We start from the raw sequence: 15,012 nt of genomic DNA, 5'->3' as shown, positions 1-15,012 counted from the left end.
GTATTTTTTGGTTATCTGCTCAGGCGCAGCCGATTAAAAAAAAAACCCGGACTGCAAGATAAAAATTTCACGATGTGAATCCGAACCGGAATCCGAACCAATACCAGTTCCGATTCACATCTCTATTATGTACATTTTTCTATATGTGCTGGGACTGAGAAATACAGGCCTGCAGGAAAAGAATGCCTAGGTGGTAAAACATATCCTTGGCACTGCCACCACTATCTTAGCTCTGCTTGACACATAGAGCTTCGATACTGATTGGAGGACTTATCTCAAGTGTCATTTTCAGACTATGCAGTTCTCTACACTAACATGAACTCTTCATTTCTTATAAGAGTGTGAAACTCCCAATCAGAGAGCTGTACTTGGCTCTCATCCATATGCCTTAAACTGTGCATGCATTATATATATTCACTTCTATAGAAGAGAGCAAAATAAAGGAACTGGTGTTCTCGCCATCAAGAAACCCATCAAGGAGCTGGTCATCAGAATTCCCACTGAACAAGATCCTCAGGACCAGAAGAAACTAGCCTTCATGCCTGTCTGATCATCAGTGTTCAAGAACAGATGACGACCAGATACAACTGCACTCAGCTAAGCTTCCTGACCTGCAAGCAGATGATCACAGATGCCAAAGCATTCACCCATCTTCTTCAACTGCAATTTGCCAGCTTGGTGAAAGAACAAACTAACTTTTAATTAAGAGGGATGAAGTTGGAGGTCATGTGATGACCAGAGCTCAGGAAGGCTTCAGCTCATCACATCAGCCACCTTCAATCTGCCTTAATCAAAGTAATCCGTGATAATATAACTTGGACTTTCTCAAAAGATCACTATGCTTATGTCCATAGACAAATATATGTACAAATCACCATCCATTATGGCTCTTAAAGGAGGAAAGAAAGAAAAAGAAAAACTGAGGCTGCACCAGAGAGACCCGCTGTGGAGCATGGAGAGCAAGGTGAAGCAAGCCCCTCAACAGCCGCACTGGAAGCCCTCACAGAAAAAAAGTTACAGCAGCAGTAGTGGCTGTTCTGGATGCTAAACTTGATATCATCTCGTTCCAGAAATCTGTATTACAAAACTCGATAGAAGAATTAGCCCCGAGAATAGATACTATAGAGGGCCAGGTCTTGGTCGACGACTCAAACACGGTAACGAGGCAACTAGTAGTGCTGGAAACAGAAGTCAAATCATATCGCGACAAAATTGATGATCTGGAAGACAAATCATGGCACAACAACTTAAGATTTACTGGTCTGCCAGAATCTATCGCTGAAGCTAACCTAGTTGAAGTGCTGGAAAAATGGCTCCCCCGAGGCTCTGGAAACAGCCCCGCGTGGAACACCTATACAAATAGAGAGCGCACCGGCTGGGTAACAAAAGGTTGAAGGATTCTAGACCCCGAGTTGTCATTGCTCGGTTTTTAAACAGCCCACAAACAAGACATTTTAAAATTTTACCGTCAGCGACGTGAGCACAATTACCAGGGCAATCCTGTGAGGCTTTTTCCAAGATTACTTGGCCTCAGTCTCCCAGAGTCACAAATTGTTCTCTACAGTCTGCTCTGCCTTAGTGGCAAAGCAGGTCAGGTTCAGGCTTCAATTCCTGGCGAAATTAAAAGGTATGACATGCTAATTCTATCCACTTCTTTGAAGAACCTGTACAAGCGCAAACATTTTGGAAGGCCTGGCCTGACGTACATGGGGCTCGGACGGTGTACTAACTAGTTACAAAGAGTTAGTAACATTAAGCTGTATCTAGGTCTACTGGTTTGGTTTTTTTCTTTTTTTATCTGTGGAAAATGTGTTTGGGTAATAATATACCTGACTGTTTGGATCATGTTTCAATAAAGCCACGGGAACTGTACCTGATTATTCTAGTAACACCAGAGTGGGGAACTTTTCTCAGGGACTCCATTTTATCTGGATCAACGGAGGTCGCAGGCGCTTCTAAGCACAGACACGTTTCATTTTACATTGTTCCAGGTCAGGAAGGTCCTGACCTCTGAACCTACGCAGCACGGCTCAACGGTACCTACCACGGGGGGGGGGGGGGGGGGGGGGGGGGGGGGGGGGGGGGGGGGGGGGGGGGGATCTACAAAGACTGGCTGGCCCTGGCAGCCGCGGAGGCAGACTGCTGGAAGGAACAATCTCAACCAGGGCGATGAAATCAAACTGTCTTAGTAGCCTACATAGCAGCAATACCTCCTTAGTTGATTGGCAGTGGTTCCTGGCAGTTTGAAGTCGTCACAAGTCTGCGAGACAGCTGGTAGAACGTATGTCCAGACTGGAAGTGTAGTTTTTGGTATTTTCCCATCCCCACAGTGTTGATTCATGATCTGGTTATTTATTTTTCTTTGGGACTGGGTCCACTTTGGGGAATGGCTTTATGTGGATATACTGCATCAGTTTAAAAGCCAAAAAAAAGCATAAATCCAAAAATGAATCTTTGGCATATAGTTTAATATCTTAGGTGTGTTGGTGCTCACACATTGGAGATGAACCTCCCCTTTCTATGGGTTTTTCATAGCCCAGAGAGATGTGGCTTAAACGGGATGGAGGAGGGGAAGTGAGGGTGGGTGGAGTTCCTGACACTTATTTTACTATAGTTCAGAAAAAGGTTCTCCTTTACAGTTTGTTGCACCTATTCATTAGATTAAAGCACCCCACGATCTTTATTTTTTCAGCTACGGGTCCTTTATACCCCTGAGTTCAGGCTGGGAAACTCAGGGTTGGGAATGTCCAAGCTCTCTGGGCGGTCCATCGATCTTGATGACTGACAATGGCATCCCTGAATGTTAATGGCCTGGGGTCCCCAATTAAAAGAGCAAAAATTCTGCAGTTTTTGAAGATGCAAAAAGCACAATTAGTATGCCTCCAGGAAACCCATCTCTCAGAAGTGGAACATAGGAAATTAAAAAGAGAATGGGTTGGTTCCTGTTTCTTTTCAAATGCACAGGGCAGAAAAGCAGGAGTGGCCATCCTTATCCATAAATCCCTCATTCACTTTGTCTAAAGAAGTCAAGGATCCGATGGGCCGTTTCATCATTTTGGTTGGAACTATCAATGGTTGTATGATTACTTTATGTAATGTTTATGGACCAAATTATCAACATGATTTTTTTGAAAACTCAACTCAAAACTGTTTTAACCCACCAGAAGGGATGGTTATTCTTGGCAGGCGATTTTAATTGTGTTGCCGATCCATCATTGGACATGCTTCCAAGCACAGACTATCCCACAGTCAGTCAGTTCCCCTAGAGGCATCCAGTTCTTATGTGAACAACTACATGTACTAGACAACTGGAGGAATCTCCACCCTACCTCCAAGGACTTCATGCACACATTCAGGGCCCACAACACATTGCTCCGAATTGACCACATATTAGGATCCAGAAGTTTCTTTTCCCAAGTTGCTAGAGCAGAGATAGGCCCGACGGCTATTTCAGACCATTCTCTTATATGGGTCGATCTCATTCTTTCAGACAATACTAAAATGTTCAGAAAATGGAGATTCCCAGCTTCTTTGCAAGCTGATAAAGTTTTTAAACAATACCTGACAGATAAATGGGAAGCTTATGCCCACCATAATAACATATACGTTTCTAATCCCTCATTATTTTGGGCTGCCAGTAAAGTAGTTCTGAGAGGTGAAATTATAGCCTACGTCAAAGCCAGAAGTAAAAAGATCAAAGCAGCCATCCTAGATCTTAAATCGGAACTGAGAGAAGCCAACTCAGCATTAAACACTGAAACTAGGTCGGCCTACTTCACTCTTACCTCTTTAAATACCTACCTTCACCAAAGAATACAGCTTAATTTAAGACACTACAAACAGTTTTTTTAGATTCGGAAACAAGGCTGGCAGACTCTTAGCAAATACCTTTAGGGTTGCTAAGGGGAAATCATATATTGAGAAATTAAACACACTGCAAGGAAGTTGGCTACCCAGCCCAATGACATTTGCAACTCCTTCAAAGATTTCTATACTACACTCTATAGGGAAGATAGGCTGGGTTCTGCTGCAGAGGAAGAAGCTTTCTTTCACAATCTGTCCCTTCCTTGCATCTCTTCACAACAATCAGACTTCCTAAATAGGCCCATTCAAACACATGAAATCTTGTGTGCTATTAATGATAGCAAATTGGGGAAAGCACCAGGCCCGGATGACTTCTCCTTCGACTAATATAAACTTTTAAAAGAAAAAAGGCTTGTAGGGGAACCACAAGTTTATCAGACTCTTTCGAATGGTAGCTTCCCCGAAAACTTTACTGATGCCTACATTACAGTCCTATCAAAACCTGGGAAAGATACCACTCTCCCTGTCTCATCTCTTTATTAAATTGTGACCTTAAGCTCTTTGCTAAAATACTAGCTAACCAATTAAATCTCATTCTCCCCTCCATTATTTCACATCATCAGGTGGGCTTTGTAAAAGGCAGATCAGCTGGATCCCATATCATTAAGCTCATCACAGCTATGCAATACTCTATAAAAACGGGCATCCCGGCCTTGATGGTCAGTTTCGACTTTGAAAAAGCTTTCGACAGAGTCTCATGGCCATATACGTTCTTGGTCCTCAACAGATTTGGACTTTCAAGAGACTTCGTTAGCAATATTGCCCTTTTGTATAACTCCCCCAAAACATATATTCTGGCTAAAGGAGGTAGATCAGATCCATTCTCGGTGGGTTGGGGAGTAAGACAGGGATGCCCATTGTCCCCTCTTCTTTATCTTCTTTCCATCGATCCGCTTCTCCGAAAGATAGCAGAAGATGTCTCTATCCACGGGCTAGAACTCCAGGCCACATCTTTCAAGGTTGCTGCTTTTGCCAACGACGTCCTCATTTATTTAACAAATCCTACCTGTTCTCTACAGCAAGCTCTAAACCACCAATCACTCTTTGGCAGTTTTGCCAGTCTCAAAATTAACCAGGACAAGTCGGAAGTGTTAGATACCACAGGACAACTCCATCAGACCTGGCCCAGCCCCTTCCCTCTAAAGCGGGTCTCTTCAACAATGAAATACTTAGGCATTCAGTTTGATGTAAAGCCTGTTTGCTAAATTTACAGTTTTATGTAAACCGATGTGATGTCCCCCCTACTAATGTTGGTATATAAAAATGTTCTAATAAATATTCCCACACACCCCTCCCAATTCTATAAAGCAAACGTCCAACCGTTGGCCCTATGTAAAAACATTCAAAAATGTATGAATCTACCATTCTCTCTAATGGGCAGAATTTACCTTCTAAATGGCTTTATTTACTACAAATGGCCTCTATATGGCTCTTTTGTAAAGATATACGGGCTATTGAAAGAGAATTCGAGATTTTTATGGCGAGGGAAGAAAGCCCGACTTCCAATCCACATACTCTAAGCCCCTTGGACTAAAGGAGGTCTAAGCAGCTCAGACCTGCGCCACTATAACTTAGCTTGCATGCTGCGTGTTATCCATGACTGGCTCTACAAATCGTCCACATTTTCTCCTTATGAACTAACCAGAGCCTGGCTAGGGGGCTTCACCCTTTTGGTTATATTCCAATGCTCTGACAAATCTATATCTTCTCTTTCTTCAGCCTTCATCATCCTTTATGCCTGCCGAAAGGCATGGTCAGCACTATGTACAAGAATGGGTCTCAAGACAAAATGCACTGCCCTTATGGAAATATGTGCCAATCCTGATTTTCCCCCAGGGTACTCACAGGGGCTTTTCTTACGTTGGCAACATTTGGGCCTTGTTTATATTTATCAACTCTTTGGGCCTAACTAACACAATCTGATATGGTCTTTACCGTGAAGGTCGGTATAGAAAAGTGTTAAATAAATAATGTCTAGTTTCGCAGAGTTGCAAAACTTGTACCAAATCTCTTGTTCTGACTTCTTCACATACCTGCAGATACGCCACTACATCACCAACTTAGACAACCCGAATCTGGGACACAATGGGGCTCTTTCTTCTTTTTTTCCATTTCGTTAACTCCCAAAAACCCTCCTGTGCTTCTTTTGCTAGAAGGCTGGTAGAGATCTCCCCACCCTCGTATACGCCATTAGTTCTAACACATTGGTCCAGATGGGCCAGCATAGAACTATCGCTCCCTGAGATTCAAACATTCTTTCTATAAATCCCGAACGTCTCTGAGAACACTTTGTTACGGGAACTACAATATAAATTTATTTGGCAACTCTACATTCCACAGGCTCTAGCATTCAAATGGAAAAGTTGAACATCTCTTATCTATTAATGATTACTTACACAGTTTCTGGGCATGCCCACATCTACAGACCTTTTGGCAGTCCGTGTGCCAGAAACTCTCCACTATCATCGCGATGACAATCCCTCTAGATATGCACTATTGGCTATTTGGAAGGGCCTTGGTGGTCTCCCCCGCTTGGCCCAAGGTAACAAAAATGCTACTAGACAAGGCCAGACTGGCAGCAAAATAATCCATCCTTGCGTGTTGGATAAGCTCAATTCCCCCTTCATATACAGTATGGGAAAGGAAAATGATTAAACTACTAACCATAGAATATATGTCAGCTACCCTATCTTCTATTAAACAGAAAGAGAGAACGCGTTTAACCTGGCTGCCCTTACAAAATGCCCTACCAGCCGAAACTATAAAGAGCCTTCCTCAACTTTGATTGTGAATTTATTTTGAATTTAATTGTGCTTTAAATTTAATTTTATACTTAAATTTGGAGTTGAATTTAAGTTAAAATTTAAGTCATTTGTGGACGTTGCAGGGTGGAACATAATTCTTTTGAGCAGCAGCTTCTTAACCATACCATGGGATCACATCACAACTGCTCACTATTCTGATAAGATGGGGCTCAAGTTGAGGTCTTCTCACTGTAGTTCTATAACTGGCTGGGCGAACAGAGGCCAGCTCGGATGTGACTCGCATATGGCTTACAGGCTCCCACTACCAAATACATTCTCCTTCTTACTTATTTATGCACTCATTTTTAACATTAAACACTCTTCATGCCTCGATTTCTACATTATTTTCCAAAAATTTAGCCTTAAAGACAGGCATATTACTGATATAGTTTTGCACTTCTATATAAGAAGCCTTTCTGAACCTGGATAGATAATACAATACAACACCTGGGAATAATGTTCGGATGTTGGGAACGGCAAGGAGGGGGAAATGTTCAGTTTGGCCTATGTTTTGGCAGTGGTTACATCAGACTTTGTAATTGTTATTGTTTTTATTGTTCCTTGTTCTACACCGCAAAAGCAGGAAAGCAAACGTTTAATTGTACTTGGTTTGTTTGTAAGTTGCGGAATTCATTGAAATTGTATGTAACCTTGCTCTTGTTATTTGATGTAAAATCCTCAATAAAAATGATTAAAAAAAAAAAAGGGATGAAGTTACTTTTAGTTTAAGGGTCGATAGCAGCAAATGCTCTGAATTCAATCTGTGCAAATTTGCAGTCATTAATCTGTAATATTACTTTAGAAACTGAAACCACGTCTAGCTTTCTAAATCACAAACAACTGTTATATTAAACTCTCAATCAAATCTCTAATATTAAACAAATTGAACAAGTCCTTGTTCAAAAAAAAAAAAAGAATTCTCAGACCATAGTTTGAGTAACAAATAGCTTATAGATACTATACTTTAGGCAACTGGAGGTTCCAAATAATAATAATCACCCTATAATTGGTGGTATGCCATTACCTTCAACTCAGTACACTGAAAAGAGAAAAAGGCCTTGATTTTAAGCAAACGCTTCTGGACAGCATGAGAGGAGGAAGGGACAAGACATAATGAAGTGTAAAATTCCTAACCGAATTTAAATATTACATTGCTTTTCCTCCTCCCGCATGCATTGATATTTCTTTTTTCATGATGATAGACAAATCAATCGCATGATCTCCCAATGTTAGAATCAAATTTTTACAGCTTCCAAAATATCTATAAAACAAACATTTTACTAGAACAGAAAAAAAAATGGGCACTGGACTGCAGGAATTAGGCAAATTACAAAGCACTGGGTTTCTGTTAAACTCACAAAGCAACAGACACCTTTCATGGGAAAACCAATTAAAAAAAAAAAAAAAAGTAATAGCAAAATAGAAATGGCATGCTGGATAAGGCCTCAGATAGTGGCCAGCTTGGTTCACAAATACCTAGTAGATCCCAAAAGGTAGATATTTCTGGTTTCTAAATTCTAGGGATAAGCAATAGCATTCCCCATTCTACCTGCTTCATTCAGAAAACCTCTTAAATTCCGCTATGCTAGTCACCTTTACCATGTCCAGGGGCAACACATTCCACAACCTGATTGTGCTCAGAGTGAAAAACACTTTCTATGATTTGTTTTAAACTACTGGTTTTTAGTTTCAAGGAGTGTCCTCTTGTTTTAGTATTTGAAAGAGAAAATAACCATCCCTTATTTACCCATTCTATTCCATTTGCAGAATTATAGTGTAACTGACATGTTTAATCTACATGAAATATCTTCTAGAAGAAACTACAGTACTTTCAAATTAAGCAAAGCAATACACCCAGTATTTAAAACAGAACAAAAAAAAAACACAAAAATCACATCACATCACTTACTTTTGGTGATCATAAACAAGCTGGCCATTATTGCCTACCACCACTATCGTTGGATTATTTTTCTACAATTAAAAAAAAAAAAAAAAAAGCAGATGAAGTTTCAAGTCTTTTCAAACCAGAACAACATTTGCGGTGCAGAGTAAGCAGTGTAGCAATGAGTTTGATGAGAATACCTACAGGGCTGCTGACCGCCATGGGCAAGCATTTGGACTCTGCGAATATCAAGGCTCTTACCAACACTGAATTTTTTATGAGCATCCGTCATGCTAAGGCGCTGATGCCATCTCCATATTGTTTGTCTGTGTGGTGGTATATTTTATATTTTGGACTTTAAAAAAAAAAATATTTAGGAAACAACTTAATTTTAATTTTTAAATTTGGATCCTACTCACTCCAGTTTGTGGTGGAAGAATCATGAAAAAGACTACAGAAAACAGCCACACAGAAGAGAAACAATTAGAGTCCACTGGAGAGAAGTGATAAGATATCAGAGGATCCTGGAAGGCAGCAGGAGAAGAAGCTACTGGTTTTGTTATTTCAGGAAAAAAAAAAAAATCTGTTTTTTTTTTTTTTTGGGTGTTCACTTATCTAGGCCTGTCGTATGGACAAAAAATTATGAGCTTACTTTCCTACAGCAGTAGATATAACACAGCACTGTCAATCAGCCTCTAGAGCAGGAGCTCTCAATTCCAATCTTCAAGGGCTGCAAACAGTAACCAAGTTTTTGCAAATGAGCTTTGTTCTTAGACCATATGTCTGCAAATAGATTTAACCAATGCTCATTGCGAATATCCTGAAAGCCAGACTTGTGGGCAGCCCTTGCTGAGAACCCCCTAAACTTTAAAGGGATAGGAAACTACCAAAACTGCACACAGAGTACAGATCCTAGTGGCCATCAGAACGCCAAATCATTACAGTGTACTTGAGGTTCAATTCAGAAATGAGTTATGCAACCTGTGCACTGCACAAACCCATAGATTGAAAACCTAAACATTATAATTTTATTAATAAATGCATCACAGTGTATTTCTGTAGAACAGCAGAAGCGTATTGCTTGGATGGGGTAGAAAGCAAGTTATTGCAGCAAACTAAAACCAGCATATAATTGTTTTGAACAATCAAGTACAAGTGTGGGGGGGGGGGATTCCTGTCTGCAGTGAGTCTGGCATCCTACCTGTGAGATGCTCATCTCTAACGTCATCAGGAGGTGACACTCAGGCCTATTAAAAGACTGTGTACAGCCGAAGCCAAGGGGCACACCCCTACTAAAACGGTTTTGTTTCTTCCTAAATCTGACTGGTTTTAGTGCTGTGGCATGTTCCGCTGAAGCAAACTGGGCTTGGTGACTTTTTTTCCTTTTCATTGTGGCTGAAAAGCAGAAAGGCCAATTTTTCTCTTCAGAAGTTTCTACGCTGTGGGCGCAAACTAGGCTTCCTTCTTTCTTTGGGGACCAAGCTGTTTCAGAAGCAACTACCCCAATGACTGCTCCTGATGGGGGAAGATGAGAGATTCACCTCCAAAATGTGATGTTTCTCTCGCCATCCTGGTGGGACTATATACCTTTGGTGCTGGAGAAACTGATGGGGGGGGTTTGGTTAGGGCAGACGCAAATTTGCATGCACTGCCTCCATAACATGCAAATGTTCTCTCATGCATATTCATTGTGGATATTTTGAAAACCCGATTGGCTGGTGGGGCCCCCAGGACACGGTTGGGGACCACTGGCTTAAGAGACCTGCAGAAGTAACTCCATGTGGATGGCCCTGGTGAGCCTCACCAAATCCCTCGTTACACTCTCTAACGATATTAGATCACGGTCTGACAGATAAGACGTGGATTTAAGTCAGATTAAAACTCGTTGCGATTTACATAAATAGAATGTCTGGGGTTAAACAGGCTAATTTGAAACTTATTAAAAGATTTCATAGGAGAAGAGAGATATTGGAGAATTATTCTCATCTGAATCTCCGTATACTGAATCTCTCTCATCCTTAAACATGGGATTTCCGTAAAAGTATTATCGATTTCAAAAAAAGGTTTTTACTACTTTCCGCAGAAGTTATTTGCCTAGTTGTCATGTTTCAATATCAGAGTAATCTGAGAATTCAGGATCTCAACTACCTTCATCTGAGTTTTCCACTCTTTTGAGTTTGAACAAAATATCAACTTAGTACTCTCTTCTTATTTTTGCAAAGCTAAAGAACAGTTTATAGGACAAAAAACCAAAATCTGGATTTTTCCAGATTTTACATGCTTTTCATTAGATCGGCATAAACATTTCCTAGCTTTGCGACAAGCTACTATAGATTTAGGAGCAAATTTCTCTCTCGTATCCTTGTAAATGTCTAGTGAATATAGACTACGTATTTTTTAAACCAGAGCAGTTAAATATTTTAAAATCCAATGTAGGCAGATCAATATATTGATTAGGCTTAAAACATGCCACTGCACAATGGCTTTTTCTTCCCTTTTTTCTCACCCTTCATAGTTGATTGAATAATGCTAAAATAATAGTTTTCCATTTTTGTAATTGCTTTCGTTTTGAGATTTTTTCTTTTATTACAGTGTTTAATATTACTTTGTTAAGGTTTTTGTTTGTAATTATGTTATCAGTTTGAAGTAAAAAAAAAAAAACCCCCAAAAAACCTAAGTACAAGCAACACGATGTTATGGAAGAATACCAACCTTCCCATCGTTGTCAAAGGAGTCAAAGAATATGCCGAGGCCATTCCACAAATCAGCTGCCCCAAAAACGTTGCCATCCAAGCCTTGGCCTGTAGTAAACCAGATTGCCTGTCCAAATGGAAAGCACAACCAGTTAACAAGGAAATATTCAGGCTTTCAGCATAACAGGTTCCTTCACAAGTGAAAGCAGGTGCTTACCAAACCATCAGCTCCAATTCTGCCTCTTCCTGACACTCGAAATGACACCTCGATCTCCCAGTTCTCAAAGTTGGCAACGTTTTTTGACCAAACTGATCCTCTCTGGCTTTTCAAAGACGGGGTTATTCGAACCTGATCTGCACTAGGTATAGCATCTGAAAGAGACAATTCCCCATAAAGTCAAAGTTAAAATATAGAAATGCAACCATTAAAGTAAAAAGAGGTCACAGCTGCGACATACAAAACAGTTTTGTGCAGTAAAGGGTCTTATTTATCACTACAAAGTACTATGTATTAAAAGAAAAAACCCACACATTCAAAATAGATCTCTAAAAGTAACAGGTACACCACACAAAGTCATAAAGAACAAGGACAAGAAAATATCTACAAATATACAATTTGTGTAAAACTCACAGTACCACACAGATACATCACCAATTCACAATGGGCTGGATTTTAAGAATTGTGCGTGGGCGCAGATTTGTGCGCACAAGCTGGCACACACAAATCTACGCCCGATTTTATATCATGCGCGCGCAGCACATGTTATAAAATCCAGGGTCGGCGCGCGCAAGAGGGTGCACAATTGTGCGACTTGCGCGCGCCGTGCTGCGCAGCCTCCCTCCCCCCTTCCCTCAGAGGCCGCTCCGAAATCGGAGCAGCCTCGGAGGGAACTTTCCTTCTGCTCCCCCCCACCACCTTCCCCTCCCTAACCCTCCCCACCCCAAGCCCTACCTAAACCCCCCCCTTACCTTTAACGTCTAAGTTGCGCCTGCCTCTGGGCAGGCATAGGTTGCGCTCGCCAGCCAACAGCCGGCCCACGATCCCGGGCACAGCGGCAAATGGCTGCTGTGCCTGGAGGCTCCGGCCCCGCCCCGCCCCCTTTTTCAAGCCCCGGGGCATACGTGCGTCCCGGGGCTTGCGCGAGTCGCCAGGCCTATGCAAAATAGGCTTGGCGCGCGCAGGAGGGTTTTAAAAGGGTTACACGCGTATATTACGCGTGTAACCCTTTTAAAATCCACCCCAATATGTTGCTTGCTGCCATCAGCTAGCACATGATCTCTCCTTTATCTATATAAATTTAGCATTACAAACAGCAGAGCAGCCAATATCTTTTTGCAGTGTTTGAATATATATTTTTGACTTTGATCTTTACTTTTCTTAGCATACATGTATGTACACAATCTCCACAGTTCTGGTCATATGTTTTTTGACTAATTCCGTGTTTCAACTATTTTTTTTTCCCTTTTATGTCTCTCGCTATGTGTTTTATGTTACATGAGAACACAATAAATGCCATACCGGGTCAGATTAAGGATCCATTATCCAGATTTCAGATGTTACTAGCATCCCTGACTTAATGCAACAAAAATTGGAGGAGTTAGTGTTTTATAGAATGGTGCCTTGTTTACACTTAACAGGTTAAATTAACTTTTAGAACAGTATCACTGTTTGTAGCAGCATTATTTACACATGGTTATTCCCTCCTTTATCCTACCAACATGACTATGCTATGTGTGAGCCAATTAACAGATACATATTTGATATTTATAGTGTAGAGTTCCAATGGTTTTATAGAAAAATGCAATCTTTGGAGGATTCAAATCTCTTTTAATGGACCAACCTAAAATCTATTGTAGCAGTGAGGTGGCATGCAAAATCTCAAAAGCTTATGTACCATAATACTTGTTTTTAAAAGACCAGCAAAATATTGTATCAGAAGCTACAGGCACCATATCTAATACAGATAACAGCTGGCATGTTACATACTGTACTGTATGGTAAACACCAAAGCAACATTTCATTACAGCAAAACTAATTTACATCATAGTGTATACATTCAGATGTGGCCTTAGTTTTGCAATTTCTCTCATACAAGCCAAAACGAGAATTAAATATCCATACAATACTCTGGACATACCAAAAACACTCTATCAGCATAAAAAATGATAGCTTTGGACCTTGGTCCCAGCTAGGCTATCAATTAGTTCAAACCATTCTTTCACAATAGCCACTGACGACCAATCATTTAGTGGCGCCCATCGACAAGAGGATATACACAGCGCACCTATCCACGTCGGAAGTGACACATCACCAAGTTGGGAAATCCTATGGCTCATCTTTGTCAACAGAGAGCCAAAGTCAAACAACACTGTATATCTAGCATAGGCCCCCCCCCCTGCATGCTGACATGTCAGCGATCCAGACATAGCACATCACTGATGACAAGAAAACATGTTAGCATCACACCGGCCAGCTTAAGCTCGCAAGTGTGTCATGGTGTGTATATATTATCATTTATCTGAAGGCCAAGAGCTCCCTCCACCCCCGTACAAAACTTATCCAGCAACATTGCAAACTGCTGCACAAGAGAAGTTGGCAAGTCAGCCCTTATCTCTGTGAGCAGGTAAGCTGCATTATGTATGCTGGAAACTAAACAAAAAAAAATGCAACCACAGTCCCATATGGCCGAAAGGTAAAATACCAACTAGCCCTATATGTTGAAGTCTCCAGAGAGGGGTGACAGTCGGGGAGCAGGGTTCGTGCCCGCGGGCGCAGAGGTACTTACTGCCCGTGTGCATCCAGAAGAGCACGGTGCCGTCGCTCTGCACCAGGTGAGGCCCCTTGAAACTGTACTTGTACTCGAAACGGCGGTGCGGCTGGAGAGTCTGCGCGCTGTCCTGGGCCCCGGCTCCGACGGAGAGCAAGAGCAGCAGCAGAGGCGGCAGCAGAAAGCTAAACAAGGGCAGGAGCCGGCCAACACCAGCAATGAAACGCAGCACGCGCACCGCCATCTTTACTTTGCTGACGTAGCCTTCGATTGAAGAAGAGGCGGGAGCAACGCAGCGGTCTCGCTGACTCTGGCTGGTGGAAGCGAGGAAGTTGCGGCCGAAGCCAACAGGGCGCTCGTTGATTGGCCGGATCGATGCGGGAGGCGGTGGTGGTGGATGGATGGGAGGGGGCATGGAGGACGATGGTGCACGTGGCGACTCGATCCTGCAGCGGGTACGCTGACGTCACTCGTAACTTTCTTTTTTTTTTTTGGGCGGGGGTGGTATCCCCAGGAGCCGAGGTAAAACGGGAGGACACCCAGTTCTGGCTGAAAGCTTAGGATGCCTGATGTAACCCGAACTATTGAATTGTAAACTCATGACAGCAGTAGATTTTCCGGGGTTTCTACCGCCATCCTAACCTTTTTTAAGCATACCTTTTACATAACATGAAAGTATGTAAATAGCCAAACAATTACAAGTCGACTTAGTTCTGCTCGTTCGGATGTTTTCTCGTTTATAAGGTATATTCATTCTGATTTATAGACCTGTCTGTCCCCTGCACGTTGAGATAAATTCTATATCTGATACACAGAGCCTGCAAACTGCCTTTCCAAAGCGCTATAGAGAATTTTTTTCTTTATCGTATAAACAGCCTATAAAGGTGCAAGACTGAAGGAACATCATCCTTTTGCGTTGGCCCGAATTATTAGGGTTAGTGTTAGGCTCCAGTGCTGTGTCAGCATGGCCCCAGACCATTCCGAAGCTGGAGGACCCGAAT

The 15,012-nt window shown here is 41.8% G+C and overlaps 1 protein-coding gene across 4 annotated transcripts in view; it reads right to left on the bottom strand.

The window, feature by feature from the left end:
- The window catches only part of LMAN1 (lectin, mannose binding 1), a 140,882-nt gene extending 126,570 nt beyond the window's left edge, over positions 1 to 14,312 (bottom strand). For 3 of the 4 annotated variants that reach the window (XM_029579419.1, XM_029579411.1, XM_029579427.1), the window contains exons 1-4: positions 14,030 to 14,312; positions 11,461 to 11,615; positions 11,263 to 11,370; positions 8,578 to 8,639 (exon numbers count right to left, since the gene is read on the bottom strand). In XM_029579419.1, the coding sequence (XP_029435279.1) occupies positions 8,578 to 8,639; positions 11,263 to 11,370; positions 11,461 to 11,615; positions 14,030 to 14,255 (551 nt within the window). In that variant the 5' untranslated portion in view covers positions 14,256 to 14,312. The remainder of the gene's footprint in view (positions 1 to 8,577; positions 8,640 to 11,262; positions 11,371 to 11,460; positions 11,616 to 14,029) is intronic. The other variant, XM_029579402.1, reaches the window with a different exon arrangement.
- Between the last annotated feature and the right edge of the window lie 700 nt (positions 14,313 to 15,012).

This window comes from Rhinatrema bivittatum, chromosome 1, assembly GCF_901001135.1.
Source record: "Rhinatrema bivittatum chromosome 1, aRhiBiv1.1, whole genome shotgun sequence".
Lineage (NCBI taxonomy): Eukaryota > Metazoa > Chordata > Amphibia > Gymnophiona > Rhinatrematidae > Rhinatrema > Rhinatrema bivittatum.
The sequence above is the reverse complement of the archived record's forward strand: the minus strand, read 5'-3'. Positions and strand labels throughout refer to the sequence as shown.